Source organism: Rhinopithecus roxellana, chromosome 5, assembly GCF_007565055.1.
Source record: "Rhinopithecus roxellana isolate Shanxi Qingling chromosome 5, ASM756505v1, whole genome shotgun sequence".
NCBI lineage: Eukaryota > Metazoa > Chordata > Mammalia > Primates > Cercopithecidae > Rhinopithecus > Rhinopithecus roxellana.
This window is the reverse complement of record NC_044553.1, coordinates 35,611,582-35,626,940: the sequence shown is the minus strand read 5'-3', so window position 1 is coordinate 35,626,940 and position 15,359 is coordinate 35,611,582. Positions and strand designations below refer to the sequence as shown.

The following is a 15,359-nucleotide window of genomic DNA, read 5'->3' as shown; positions in this document are numbered from 1 at the left end:
AACATATCTTTCTACTTTGCTGCATATGTGATGAAACCCACAAAAGTTAGTACACTCTCCTCTACATTAGGAAACATGGAAGGTGGGGAAACAAAAAATGCTTGTGACTTCTTATGGAACATTATTAATCCAACGATGTGTTTTACATAATGCAGTTGTGAGAAATAGTTTCCCTAGTCATATTCCAAATATTGTGAGGGACAAATAACCACCGATATAAATATGGTAACATAATTGTGGACAAATTATCACATTGTATTCTGCAATGGATTTTATATGAGTTTTTTTTTTTTCTCTCTGTCTTCTGCAATCTGACAGATGTGGACGAATGCCAGGCCATCCCCGGGCTCTGTCAGGGAGGAAATTGCATTAATACTGTTGGGTCTTTTGAGTGTAAATGCCCTGCTGGACACAAATTTAATGAAGTGTCACAAAAATGTGAAGGTAAGAAATCTTATGCTTTGCAGTTGTTGTGAGGGGTGTAGTGGGGGCAGGCAAAACTCAACATTAGAAACAAGCTTGTTTGCAAATTATTCCTAAATCTTTCTGTCTTTGTTATCCCCGTGAATGTGTAAATATAATATTTTTAACAGTAATAATATGCTTTTGTGCTATTGGACCAGAAAAACCCTGCAGCTTTTTCTACTTTTATAGACCCAAAACAAGAGGTCCATCTGAATCAAATTAAGTATTAAAAACATGAAATATTTTTGAACCAACGTTTGGTTTAAAATGTTCAAGACACATGTTTTTGCATAGTTCTAGAGTCATGAATTTAAATTTGGTCATTAGATATCATTCAGAATAATATATCTTCCGAAGTTTTTCGAGTTTAAAGATATGTTTGATTTTGTGTGTGGGGAGGCAGGATTGATCAATCAACCCTTATATTTATGCTCCTAGTATATGCTCATGATTTTCTTTTCTGGGGGATGATAATTGCCTATCAAATGAAAAGCTTTTAATGTTAGTCAAACAGAAGAGTAATTTGAGATAATTTTTATATTTGCGTTTAGTTTATAGATTGAACTTCTGCAAATATATATAGAGAGGATATGTTTATATTTACCACTACTGCTACTGCTATTTGCTGAAATGAGGCCTGACTTCCAGTTACAGTCATAATTTCTTCGTGAGAGGGGAGCATCTGGAAAATATGTAGGCAGCATTGGACTCTCGTTTCTTTGATGAGTACATGTGACTTACATCTAGTAATGTCTGACAATAGTGTAACAGCATTCTCAGGGCTACATCTCTCATCAGGATCAGAAGAGAAAACTTTTTCTTTCATTCTCAACTCACCCCACCTTGAGGTTTCATTTAGATGGATGCATTTTTATTGAAAGCAGATGCTGTTGTATTTATGCCCCTAGACTCTAGCAGTGAGTACGTTCTAAGTTATTTGTCTGGGCTGGATAATTAACCTTGTTGGTTGCCACTGTATATCAGACGAGCAAAAGACAGCTTTAAATTTAAGGTGCAATTCATAAATTACATGTAAGACATTTAATGTCTACTTGCCCTGAAACTGAAGAATCTAACTCTGATAGAACTATCTTTATGAGTTGGAGTTGTTTTTAGGTTATAAATCATCATTGAATTTATAATTGTTATTGAATTCTTGAACATGTTATACATAGTTTTTCGGGGTAGTTGTGAAAAAATGGTTCTTTCTAAAAGCTTCTTAAAAAAAATTTTAAGTTTCAGAGAACAATAAAGTTGACTCTCGATAGACCAATATATTTTAGAAGTTGTACTATAGATCTAAAGTTGAAGCCGAGAACGTTGACACTGAAAGGGGCAAAGAACTCAGCTGGTTCCACACTCTACATTATATATTAAGGAATGGTGTCTTGGGTGTATTAAGTGCTCTGTCTGAGGCCATTCAGACAAGACTGCTCAAATTTACCTCTTTAATTCACACTCTGGTGCTTGCTGAGCCATATTACATTGTCTTCTTTCCTAGATGAAAGTTACTATTCTGGAATAGATTTTCAGGCCATATATATACATACACACACACACACACACACATATGCACATATACACACACACACACACACACACACACACACACATATGACATTAACAAGCCATTAAAGTTGACCACATGCAAAACCCACATCAATGATAGGTTGTGTTTTACCTTTTAGGCTTTCTCAGTTTAATATATTCAGCTTCAGAATATATAATCAGTTTCAAGATTGAGGGGAATATAGTCCTTATGACTTGTCCAGTCTGTGTTTTGCTTTCTGAAATTATGATGGCTTCCAGCCTGAACTAGAATTGATTTTGTCTCTTGCTTTTTACTCAGACAAGTCAATTAACAGTAATGGTCTATGGATGTGGACTAGACAGAAGATTCTAATTTAATGCTCAGACTGAAAGAAAAATCATTTAAATCTTTTTACTGATGCTAAGAAACCTATTATGGTGGTGTATCCAGTGGACCAAAAATTCAGTCTGAGTATTACTTAATCCTTTTCCACACACACAAAAATTTTCCAGCTACATGTGAAAGTCAGTGGCAAGATAAAAACAGACTAGTTTGACTAGATTTTGTTTTCCTTTGCCATCTACTGTTACATTAAATTTAGATAATGGTTTTTTCCTTCTTTTCCTTCTAATATCAATGCAAAATTGATACTAGAAGAGAATGTCCTGTTAGTACTATACATTCTCTGGTCTGGAGACTGGTATGAGCAGGGTTGACTTGTCTTAACTCTGGTGGGAAAGTAATCAGGAAGTCCCCTGAGAGCTCTTGGCAAGCTGGGTTCACTTCTTCCACGTCCTTGCTCCTTTCCAGTTACAGTGTCTCACTGTGGAAATGGCATAACTCCGGACATCAACTGGTGTCTCGATGGTCAGTAGAGGGAATCCAGGAAGTCTGGTCCGTAATCACTGAATGTGTACCCTGGAAAGATGATCAGTATAACCATGGGGTTCTGTGCCCTTGTGAAAATGTCCTGGTACCTTTGCCATTACTTTCAGTGGCTTTTTAAAGTTATCTTCCTTTTGACTTGGAAGGGGGTGGAATTGAGTACTTTTTATAGAATTTTTTCGAGAAGAAAAACCAATTCCATCAAATTGACTTTAGCAAATTCACAAGATGCTAACCCTCACTCTCTCAGACCTGAGAATGCCATTATTCGAGTTGCTTTCCATGAGATCTTCCTTTTGCAGAATTCTCACTTCCTTCCTAAAATGTCCCTCTTTCCAAAAACTAAAAAAAAAAAAAAAAGTTATGAAAAAGTGTTTTATAAATACATATAATTGGAGAACATTTTGAAATGTAAATTAACAAGCTAAAGGGATTTAAATAACAATTATTAACTTTTCATACATTTAAGAAGGAAAAGATTGAGATTTATAGCTGTGATTTGAGAAAAAAGGAAACAGAGTTCATGCCCGCCTTCCTTTGTTGATCTTTCCTATGACTGTAGAGTATGCATGCTGAAAGAACACATGAACCTTTTTCTTTGGAAACCAAGTCCGTATTTGCATAGGTTACTATGAGAGGAAATTAAGAAATAAAGAGTGTAATTAAGGGATTAAGTTTTATTTCTGGAAGAAGTCTGTTGGATTCCTAATTAACCACTAATATTTTGGGATTTAGATTATCGTCAGCCCAGCCTTTAGCAATTATAATAGCACTGCATGATGCACAGGACCTTTTTAAAAATGTAGCTTTTAAATCCATGCGCTCCATAATATGTGAGCCAAAGACCTCAGGACTTCCCCTTTCCAAAATAATGGCGTATTTATCTCATGGCTACTTACTGTTAGAGGCTCTTATCCTCTCAGGAGCTAAGGAGAATTCCTGGGGTGGCTTAACCCAGTACCACAGATGGAGCTTCATCCTCTTCAGCTGGTTGCAGGCCCTAGACTTTTACTGTTCAAGGTAACTGGCTCTCTCTATACAATTAGTTGAAAAAAACATCTCTGTGGTGAAGGTGAAAGAGCCCTGGAAATAAGGCAGGCCTGGCCCCCATCCTTGATGCCCTCTGGTCAAATCCCTAATCCTTTGTGTGATCTTAGATAAGTCAATTACCATCTCTGAGTTACTTCAACTTTCAAATGAGGGGGTTGAACAAGATGCTATGTGGGGGTTCTTTCCAGTTCCAGAATTCAGACTCCATTTTTAAGTTGTTACCAGACAGCGGATGCAGCATGAATAAAAGCTGGCGTACGTGGTGTGACTATAAAATAGTCAGCGTGACTGGAAGAGTCAGCTTGTTTAGTTTTTAGTGATACATTTTACACTGGGTTGAGTTTGTACAATCAAAGTTAAGCTCACAGGCTCAGTGGCATTCATGATCATTAGTGTGTCACATGTTACTTTTAAACAGCTGCCATAGGTTTTAATTTTTTTCTCTCATTGTGTTAGTATCTAGGCAGTCAGGATCAGGTTAACTGTCAGGATCGGGTTTCTCTTGTCACGTCCACAATCTTGGATGGAGCTTCTCGATAGCCGAGTAATAGATGGTGATGCCCATCCCAGAACAGACACCAAGCTCCATCCATCTGCCCTCCACACTCTTTCCTCCTATTCTGCCAGAGGAGCCATAGGATAAAGGGGCCTAGGCATGGGAAGAATGCTCTGGGAGAACAGATGAGACTGGAGGATGAGAAGGAGCAAAAACAAAGGACAGGTGGCGAATAGGAAGGAAGAGATCTGCCATTTGTGTCTCTTCTTAAGGTCACAGCAAGAAGCCAGTGGGGTTGTGGACAGCTACCATGGGACCAGCTACTCCCCAGCAGCTCTGCCTCCTTTGCTGCCTCAAGGAAGCAGGGAGAAGTGTCCAGAGCACGAAATAGCTCTTCCCAGCCAAGCCCCACTCCCCGCCAGGCCTCGCCACCTGGTTTACTTTCATGGCCGGCATTTGACACAGCCTGATTTGTAGAAACTCTGAGAAAGTCACCATTCTCAAGTTCCCTCTTAACTTGGAATGCCTGAAATTCAGTTAAAAGGAGATGAACACAGAGTGGGAAGAACTTGGAGAAATAATAAATTCATAGGAACGAGTTTCAGAGTGTGAGCGAATCCAATTCAAACACCTTATTCTGGCCTTTGCCATCAGGAATTTCCACCACGGCCTGGTAATAGATAGAACTCTTGCTTTTATTTGTTACGAAGCCATGCCACTGAGAAGCAAGATGGTTTAGGAAAGGGGGAAGGCACTAGACACCTGAAGGCAAAAGGGTGTGTCACTGAGAAGGGGACGTATTAGGGGGAATTTGAAGCCATTTAAGCTCCTTCAAATGTAATGATTTGGCCTAGTCCCATTTTACCTTAATCTGTGTGAACTCAGGGAGGTGTGCAGTATGACATATTTCCTGACCTGCTGGCTTTCAAAGACATGTACCTAGGTGGAAATTCCCCACACGCACCCTAAAAACCCCTGCCAGTTGGAGACTTGGGTTTAGCCTCACTTTATAAATGATGAGCCTCTTTGCTGTTGTTTCAGGTTTGATTCGTGTCAGTTTTCTGAAGGCCTCAGTGTAATGCAAGAGGTGTACCTGGGCAGCAGAGGTATAGAATCAGGCCCACAATCCTACCCGTATTGTAAGGATTAGATGATTGGGCACTCATCAAGCATTTTGACTCTGCCTAGCACTCAGCACCTGCAAACTCTCATCATTATTGTCATTGTTATTGTTATCTTCAATAAAGGGCTCAAATCTCACTCAGCCAGCATGGAAAAGATGATTCCCCCATTCTGCCAATGTTAATTCTATTTTTTAAATAAAATTTTCTGACATAGGCTGTCACTTAAACTTTTGGGATATTGATGTACGCTAAGTGGCCTTAATATGAATGGTAGCTGTCATTTACATTAATGGGCTGAGAAAAAATATAATACCACATTGTCTCCTCACGTGATCTTTGGCAGGTGTTGTAGGACTCAGATATTAACTTTTAGGGACACTTTGGAAAAGGTACATTCTTCTTCCTTGTAATTATACCTTCCTCTATCCTTAAATGAAGCTTTGAATCCTGTAGGCTCTTTAACATACTTGCCTTTTGTTTGTGTTAAGTAGAAGTGTGGCTGCCTTGAGATATTACATGGGTAACCCTAGGTTCTGTCTGCCCTTGGCAGTTTCTCTGCCTGCCCCTTTCACAGACTCTAGTGAAATTTGTATCTGTCAGAATAGAATATGCACCTTTACCGTTACATAATTTTGCAGTGACAGTGCTGTTTATGTTAGCATTGACTCTAATATAAGCAGTGAAATATTGTTTGGTTTAGCCTCTAGCCTAGCTTGGAAGAATGGTGATTTTGGTTTTAAAAAGGTTAAACTGCATGTAAACACTGTCATTGCTGCCTTTTTTACTAACAGGGTGAACCTGAGTCAGAAGATACTTGAATCTGGTTCACTTAGAACTCTATTTTGTTTTATAAATGAAGAGAGTACTTAGCCTACGGAATAAATGTTCTTATTGGGGGTCATAAGCCTTTCCCAGTTTTAATGGTGTCAGCCTGGCCATTGTAATACTGCCAGGAGGCCTGGGTCAAATGTCACCTCTCCCAAGGTCAGTGCAGAAAGCTCTACTGGTCTCAGAGAGGAGGCCAGGCAGATTCCCTGTGCCCTGAGTTTACTTCTAGCCTAAGAAGGAAGCTCTCATTTTTTTTCTCTTCTTCTGCTGGTGCCGTATCTGTTGACATTTGTCAGTGTGTGGGTCAGGCCATTGAAAATCTCTCCTTGAAGGAAATGATCAAATTTGTCCTAAGGGAATTTTACTGCTTCCTTGATGGAGACCAGTGGTCTGAGGGCTAACCCCAGCTTTGGCCTCCGTGGCATTCAGGATGTTTATTAGAGGATGTCCTTGGGATCAACACCTGCAGAAGAGAAGGGGAAGAGGCAAGAGCGAGGGCAAGCTGGGGTGCAGCCCATCAACAGCCTCCACCGGCCCCAGAAGGAATTAGGGAATTGCAGTGGCCGTCAGTGTTGTCTCCCATTGGGGCAGGATGCACCAGACTTTGATCCTCCTCCACAATTGCTTATTGGGTGTGGGGTGCCTGGGAAGGGTGTGACCTCGGGCAAGGGGGCTCTCTGCGACTCAGCCTATCTTGGAAGGGGCTGAGAGCCAAAGACCATCTGTTGACAGTATTCCCAGCCTCCTAGCCAGCAAGTCCCTCTTTGAAGGGGACCTGTTGGTTAGAGCACCCAGTCCAACACAGTTCATTCACCAACCACAGAAGACCATCATAATGGTAGTTTGGGTGCCGTTGAGAACACCAAATTGGCCAAGTTGGGGTCAGCACTCAGACCACAAGATCTCCTCTGTAGGATTTCAGTATCTGCATTGTGGAAAATAGATTGAAAAGCAATGCAAGAAGTGATACGGAATATAAAATAATTAGTCAGGGAGTTTAACTTAATGCAAAACATGGAAACAAAAGGAAAACAAAATTTTAAAATAAATGACATTTGTAACATTAGCATGCTGTAGTTACTTGATGAAACAACAGTACACAGTTTTAGATTTTAAAGGGGGGTGATTTCATTTTGCCCTAATCTATTGAATTTGGTAAATCTTTTGGGTAAGTCTGTGTTGAAAGAAGCAGCATCTACCTTTGAATTGACTGTTCTCCATGCAGCTTTTACTTTTTAAAGATGGCTGTTTCTAGGGACATGATTTGTCTAGTATTTACATCTCAATCCTTGTACTGATGAACGGTTTTATATTGTGTTCTACAAATGCCGAGACTGTTTTTTTATATTCCAGATATTGATGAATGCAGCACCATTCCTGGAATCTGTGATGGGGGCGAATGTACAAACACAGTCAGCAGTTACTTTTGCAAATGTCCTCCTGGTTTTTACACCTCTCCAGATGGTACCAGATGCATAGGTAGGTTTAATTACAAACAGCATGCATGGTTTGTGTAAGTCAGTTCCATAACAAACAACTTTCTAGACAAGCTTGTTAAGGGGCATATATAATTTATCAGTTGAGGTAAAATGTACATTTTTAGAAAAGTGTTAAACAGTTGACTGCCCTCTTAAAGAACAGAGGCACCTTGTGGTCTTTTTTGGAGATGTTTTGCCTCCCATAAAAGAGGGATGATCCAGGAGACCTTACAGATATCTTCAGTCTGTTAATTAATGTTGTAGTCGTGCAGCATTTAACCTTGAAGCCATCCCAGGTGTCTCTCTCTTTTTACCCCCACCTTCAGTCATTCCCCGGAATCTATGTTAATTTGGCCTGAAATTTTTTAATAATCTCTTAATTGGTCTCCCTGCTTCTTGGCTTCTCTACAATCCATTTTGTCAGATTTATCTTCCTAAAATAGTGCTTTGATTAAATAACACTCTTGCTCAAACCCTCAGCAGTTTTCCATTAGGACTTAGGAATCAGTGGTTTTCAGTCTGTCCAGTGGATCCTTCAGGTGTTTCAAAGCTCTCCAGGGCTGCAGGGATTGGGGAGAGCACAGAGAAAAGGGAGAGGGCTGAGTGGAAAGGGCTCTTGTCCCCCCCCACACTCCCACACACATTGTAGGCATAGCAATTTCACTTTATCTGCTGTGAGTGTTAGGCTTCCATGTCAGGTATCAATTAAATAAGGGGTTCTATTGTTTAAAAATTAGATTTGGTTGGGCGCAGTGGCTCACACCTGTGATCCCAGCACTTTGGGAGGCCGAGGCGGGCAGATTGCCTGAGGTCAGGAGTTCAAGACCAGGCTGGCCAACATGGTGAAACCCTGTCTCTACTAAAAATACAAAAATTTGCCGGGCGTGGTGGCGGGCGCCTGTAATCCCAGCTACTCGGGAGGCTGAGGCAGGAGAATCGCTTGAAGCCGGGAGGTAGAGGTTGCGGTGAGCTGAGATCACGCTGCTGCACTCCAGCCTGGGTGATAGAATGAGACTTCGTCTGGAAAAAAAAAAAAAAAAATAGAGTTGACAGCTGCTGGATTTAACAATTGTTAAGACTTCTTTCAAAGTGCAGTGTTCTAGATTAAAATTCAAGTTCCAAAGTGCACAGTCTGATATTTAAGGACTTTAAGAGAGCCTCAACCTACATGAAGATTAAGATATATTTACATATCAGATGGTTCACATTTTAAAAGTTATTTTCTTTTTATCAAATATATCCGTACTAACTTTTTACAAAGGAGGAAGGGAAGGGAACTAAGATCCCTGGATCACGGGGTATGAGGTGTTTTATGTAAATTATCTGACTTAATGTTCATTTCACAGCGGTAGATGGGAAGCAGCTGAGATTGAGAGAGGTTAGATAAATAATAGCCCAATAGTTTAAGTGGGTAGTGAGAGAGGGATCTGGGATTCCATCGTGACCTGAGTGCACAGCCCAGACTTCCCTCATTGCCTCCTACCCCTCAACTCTGGATGCACTTCACTCTTTCCTGCCAGATCCCTAGGCAAGCCCCGTTTCTTCTTTGGTACTCTATTGTGCCCATAATTAGCAACTTGTCATACAAAATGATCCAAGTGACTTTTCTGACTTCCCCAATGCTCCTATTTCCCTCCATCGTAAGCAACAGAGACCCCCAAATTATCCCTAGTGATGAGAAAATACAAATAGCCCCTAACAGTATAAACAAATCCAAGACTTGTTCGTAAGACAGTTGTTTGGAATTAGTAGGTCTCACAATAGAAAACCCACTAGGTAGATAGTGGTATGCAGTATCTTCCATGCACATTTCTTCTAACTGTAAAATTCCAACTGGTACTGGCAGAAGGTATCTGCCCCCACATTCTGAGACTCTCAGACTTCCCAGCCCCGAGCTCCCTTTGTGTTCTAAGCTCTCTTAGTATTATTTTATTTGTTGTTCTGTGATCTTCCTGTGGCATTTGTAGTACTGCCTGGAGGGTTGTCTTTTTATATTGTTGTGTTCTCTCTCTTCGACTCCTAGGAGTCATAAAGATGTCCTTTCCCTAGTTTGAGCCTCACCACTCCTAGCTCCTGGTTGTACACAACCATGTTGATGACAGAGTAGGAGAGGCCTGTTGACAGGCTAGGACGACCTGCAAACACCTATTTAATCCATAATATATTTGCTTTGATATAATGTGATTTCTGGGTCCTGAGAATAAGGGGCCAAGTGATTCAAAAGGGGAGAGAAGAGTGAGATTTCCTCCTCCTTGCCAGGTGTCTTGGCCAGGGCAGATTTAAAATGGAAGGTGTTTGTGGTTCCTTCTGTGTCCCTTTATGTCCTCCAGATCCTGACATTCTTCTCCCCTTAGCTTGGCTCCTGAAGGTCTTCAGTTTAGTCTACAGCCACCCCTTACCCTCTGTACAAAGTGTCATATCACCACAATGGCTCCCCCACAACTTGATGTGGCAGTGCTGCCTAACGAAGTGAAAAACTTCAGGCTGGGGTGTCCTGGGGGTGAGGTACTCCAAATGGTTTCTGATTTTCAGTTTTTTACTTCCTTTACTTATTAGCCTATAGGTTTTCATTAAAATTATAAGTTATATAAATGTGTGTTTTTAACAAAGGTACTTCTTCAGCAAAAAAAGAAATTAGAAAAATTATTTTTATATGTGCAGGTGCCATCTGTAAATCAGGGGCTGCCAGTAACCCAAACTTGATTTGTAATTTTTTTTACCCCCAGCATTCACCATTTCGCTCAAGAGTTTGTGACCCATTGATTTAACATATAAGTCAGCCAGATGGGCAATAACATGGTATCGTAGTTAATTTGCAAAATAATAGACATTAGCCCATTAAGCTTTTGTCATTGGCAACTGTAGGCCCTAGTTTTGCTCTGAAAGATAGCCCATGCTGAAAATTATATGTACAAATTCCATAATTTGGTCAAGTGTTTACACTGGGTTTTGACCACCGAATTCATTTGAAGCTGGGATATAAGCCAGTTTTGAATATCTCTTCCCATTCTCAACAGTCTTTGGTTTCCATGCCCCAAATATTTACTAATTCCCAAGTATATAAAGTATTAGTGGTTTTAAGGCATTGCAAATTAGAATGTAGGAAGTTCAATTTCTCTGCCCTCTTGAGGGGGGAGGTGCCACCTGAAGCTTCGCAGAGAGCATACTTGTCTATACTCCCTCTCCAGCCGTTTATCCTGGACTGGGCTGGAATAAAACTTGTTCTGCCTCTTTGGTGAAACTATTAGTCTGACCAGAGGTACAGGAACTGGAACCACACAAAAATTCTGGAAAGCACATTTATACTGGCTAGTGGTTTTAAGTACTTTTCGGAAATAATCTTGTATCCTTTAAAACTGACCCATAATTTTCCTTTATGGTTTGTCTAGGTTTGTTTTAGCCTTCTTCACTTGATGTTAATAATTTAAATGTTTCTAAATTAGCCTTGTTTTTATTTTATTTCATTTTATTAATTTATTGAAACCTCAAGACATGAGGGCTTTGTGTTCTTACGAATGATGTAGATGATAACAATTGCAGGTATGACCCTCTTTGAGAAAACTTGAAATTTAACATTCAGACTTACAGGAAACCCAGGGATGGATTTTTGGCTATGAAAGATCTTTGCTTTACAAAAGGATTTAACCTTTATATTCCTTTAAATCAGTGGTCCCCAACCTTTTTGGCACAAGGGACTGGTTTCGTGGAAGACAATTTTTCCATGGACTTGGAGGAGAGGATGGTTTCAGGATTATTCAAGCACATTACATTTATTGTGCACTTTATTTCTATTATTATTAAATGGTAATATATAATGAAATAATTATACAACTCACCATAATGTAGAATCAAAGGGAGCCCTGAGCTTTCTTTTCCTACAATTAGATGGTCCCATCTGAGGGTGATGGGAGACAGCAACAGATCATCAGGCATTAGATTCTCACTGGGAACATGCAACCTAGAACCCTCGCATGCGCAGTTCACAACAGGGTTCACCCTCCTATGAGAATCTAGTGCTGCCACTGATCTGACAGAGGTGGAGCTCAGGCGGTAATGCCAGCAATGGGGAGTAGCTGTACATACAGATGGAGCGTCACTCATTCACCTGCCGCTCACCCCCTGCTGTGCAGCCCAGTTCCTCACATGCCACAGACCAGAACTGGGGATTGGGGCCCCTGAGGGTTGGAGACCCCTGCTTTCAATAACAAGCATATTGACAATATTATTTACTATTCAAAATTTAATTTTATATGATCTCTATAGAGATCCAGTTTACTTAAAGAGAGGTACACCCTCAGCACATGTCAGGCAGGTAAAAGTGTTTTGCATTTTGCTACCTGCCTTCACTGTTTCGTGGTAATATCTCAAAGGCATAGGGAGCCGTTAGGTTTTTCGTGTGTCACAAACTCTTTCAGTAACCCAGAGTTGCACTGCAGTGTGTCGGACGTAATGACAGTTAGACATGATGTAACCCAATAAAAGTGATATAGAAATGTGTCTTACCATGTTGCTTTGAGAAGACACTTTCTGCCGGAAACAACAACAAAATCCTTCTAGAGCTATTGTATCCTATAGGACTCAGAACTTGGAATCGTGTCATTTTGAAGTTATAAATAATTAGTACCTTATAAAATTTGTTAGGGCCCCAAGACAAAAGGAAATCTTGACTAATAAGCATCGGATCTAAATGCAAAGTGGCTCATTCTTAAAAAACAAACAAACAAAAAAAACTTATGTCTGACTCTCACAGTTACAGACTGAAAAATAAGAAAGATCTTTTAGAAATATAGACTGAATGTTGTTTTAAAATAGATTTACATAACTATTTTCCTTAAATGACTCGAATTAAGTAGTTTGAAACCAAGGAAAACTCAGTCTCTCTTCAGCATAGAGACATGTCTTTATAAATAATTAACTGTCACTGCTGGTGATTTTCTTAGTCTCTTTTCCTATGATACACATGGTTTTAATCATTCGTTCCCACCTTGGGTATGGAATGTGGGACTTCAGCCATGTGCACCAGCACACAGGGGCAAAAGGTGTGAGACCAGGGATTTCTGACTGAGCATTGTTCCTGTGCAGCACTGTCAGCTTCCCTTCCAGGGGGCAAAGGTGTGAATTAATCCTGCCGTAGCTCAAGTGTGAAGTGTGGACCTGCTGTGGCCGGGGAGTGTTGTTACAAGTCTCATCTCAGTGATGTGTGTGTGTATGTGTTTCTTTGTCCTCAGATGTTCGCCCAGGATACTGTTACACAGCTCTGACAAATGGGCGCTGCTCTAACCAGCTGCCACAGTCCATAACCAAAATGCAGTGCTGCTGTGATGCCGGCCGATGCTGGTCTCCAGGGGTCACTGTCGCCCCTGAGATGTGTCCCATCAGAGCAACCGGTAAGAGCCCTTCCTGTTATCTGCAGAATATCCTCACAAGCCCAATGACAATGTGCATGATGCATACGTAATGGAAACCTGGGTAAATGAATAGACTCCAGAAAATGCAAGAGATGACATCCAGGGAAATCTCCCCACATAATGCAGAGGGAAAAAACAGAGGTCTGTACAAAGAGTACTGTTTTCAGGTACTGCTTTTGACTTAGCTGGCTTATTACTACTTAACAGAAACCTTTTGCGGAAGTACTTATTCTCATTTTAGTACTTACTGGCTCTCATGTAGTACTCAAAAGCTCAGTAGGGTAAAACTCAGCTCTCAGAATTTTTCAGGTAAGTTGTTCAGGAGACACATTTCCTTTTTCCTAACATTGGACTCTCCTTCCTGCTAAGTCCTGCTTATTTTTTTTTTCTTCGCAGTATCTCTTTTATCTGTCCATTTCTTTGTTTCCATTAGAAGCATATTTTCTCTAGTCTGGACTGTTCCAGCAGCCTCCTAACTAGTCTCTGAAATCCACCGTTGCCATGTATCTTTCCCAAAGTATGAGTCAGTGAAGTTCAGTTTAAAAAATTGTGTCTAGGGGGAAAAAGGAGACACCTTTCGACTAATTGAGCATATTTCAAAACCCCATGTTGTACACAATGAATGCATACAATTTTTATTTGTTAGTTAAAAAATACATAACTAAACAAATATATAAATACAGCACACTTTCGTTATTCCAGAAAGATGTCCAAAAATATTTCTCCAGGATGAACTCAGGCAATATTTAGTGGCCAATTCACTCCATTTCTTGCAAAGAACATTTGCTACTTAGCACAACATTGAGTCCCCAAATCTGATCCCAGTTCATCTTTTAATTCTTGTTCTTTATAGTAGTTTAAATTATATGATTGAGTTTTCATTGCACCCAATCTGAGCATTTCTAAATTCAAGTTGACTTTTTTTCTAAAACTTCTTGCCAGTTCAGGCTCTTTCTCCCTACTCCTGCCATCCTTGCCTGTTATATATCCTCTAGTCTTTTTTTTTTTTTTTTTTTTTTGAGGCGGAGTCTCGCTCTGTCGCCCGGACTGGAGTGCAGTGGCCAGATCTCAGCTCACTGCAAGCTCCGCCTCCCGGGTTTACGCCATTCTCCTGCCTCAGCCTCCCGAGTAGCTGGGACTACAGGCGCCCGCCACCTCGCCCGGCTAGTTTTTGTATTTTTAGTAGAGATGGGGTTTCACCGTGTTAGCCAGGATGGTCTCGATCTCCTGACCTCGTGATCCGCCCGTCTCGGCCTCCCAAAGTGCTGGGATTACAGGCTTGAGCCACCGCGCCCAGCCTTAGTCTTGTTAGAGATCTGCTCAAACATGACCTAATCCATGAATGTCCCGAGGTAGCCGCAGCTGGAAGTGCTCACTTTTTCCTCGTGCTCCTGTGGTTCTGGCTGGTAGTATGACCGTGGCATGAGTCCTATATGTGTGTTCACACATTGCTCTTTTACTGGTTGATCAATCTCATTAGGAAATTTCATTCATTATTGTAGCCTCATATTTCTCATGCTTTTTACACTTCCACAATATTTAGCAAAATCTTGCTATAGGAGGCATTCAAATAGAGCAACTTACTAGGCAACATCTTTCCCACCAGTTGAGCATATTTCAAAACATCACGTTGTGCACAATGAATATATATGATTTTTACTTGTCAATTAAAAATAATAATACATAAATAAACAGATGCATAGATAAACTTTACCTTCTTTAGTCCAGTAGGGAACCATTTAGTGGATCACTGTTTAGAAGCACATGACTTACTACTAAGACATGGCTTAGGTACCAGGACAATGGCTTTTAAAATGCATATGTTAACTTAGGAAATCAGCAGCTTTGATGTGGATTCCTTCCTGTGTTAAGGCTTTGAATAGAGAAGAGGACTAGAGCAGATTTAGGTGCCTGCAGGAAGACCTACTTTGGGACAGTTGGAGAAGACGACCAGATTCCTGTGTGTGGCTTTACAGGGAGCTGTTCTCCCAGGTATACCACTGAGAGATGCACAGCCCTGAGAGGCCTTGGGCAAAACAGATTTATAGAGCAAAATAATTTGCAGGTAGGTTTTTGTTTGTCCAAATGTTCCAG

At 40.6% G+C, this 15,359-nt stretch overlaps 1 protein-coding gene across 2 annotated transcripts in view; it reads left to right on the top strand.

The window, feature by feature from the left end:
• FBN1 (fibrillin 1) overlaps positions 1 to 15,359 on the top strand; it is a 240,478-nt gene that overhangs the window by 112,763 nt on the left and 112,356 nt on the right. For both annotated transcript variants that reach the window (XM_010357811.2, XM_010357809.2), the window contains 3 exons: positions 319 to 444; positions 7,733 to 7,858; positions 13,086 to 13,244. In XM_010357811.2, coding sequence (XP_010356113.2) covers positions 319 to 444; positions 7,733 to 7,858; positions 13,086 to 13,244 — 411 coding nt within the window. The remainder of the gene's footprint in view (positions 1 to 318; positions 445 to 7,732; positions 7,859 to 13,085; positions 13,245 to 15,359) is intronic.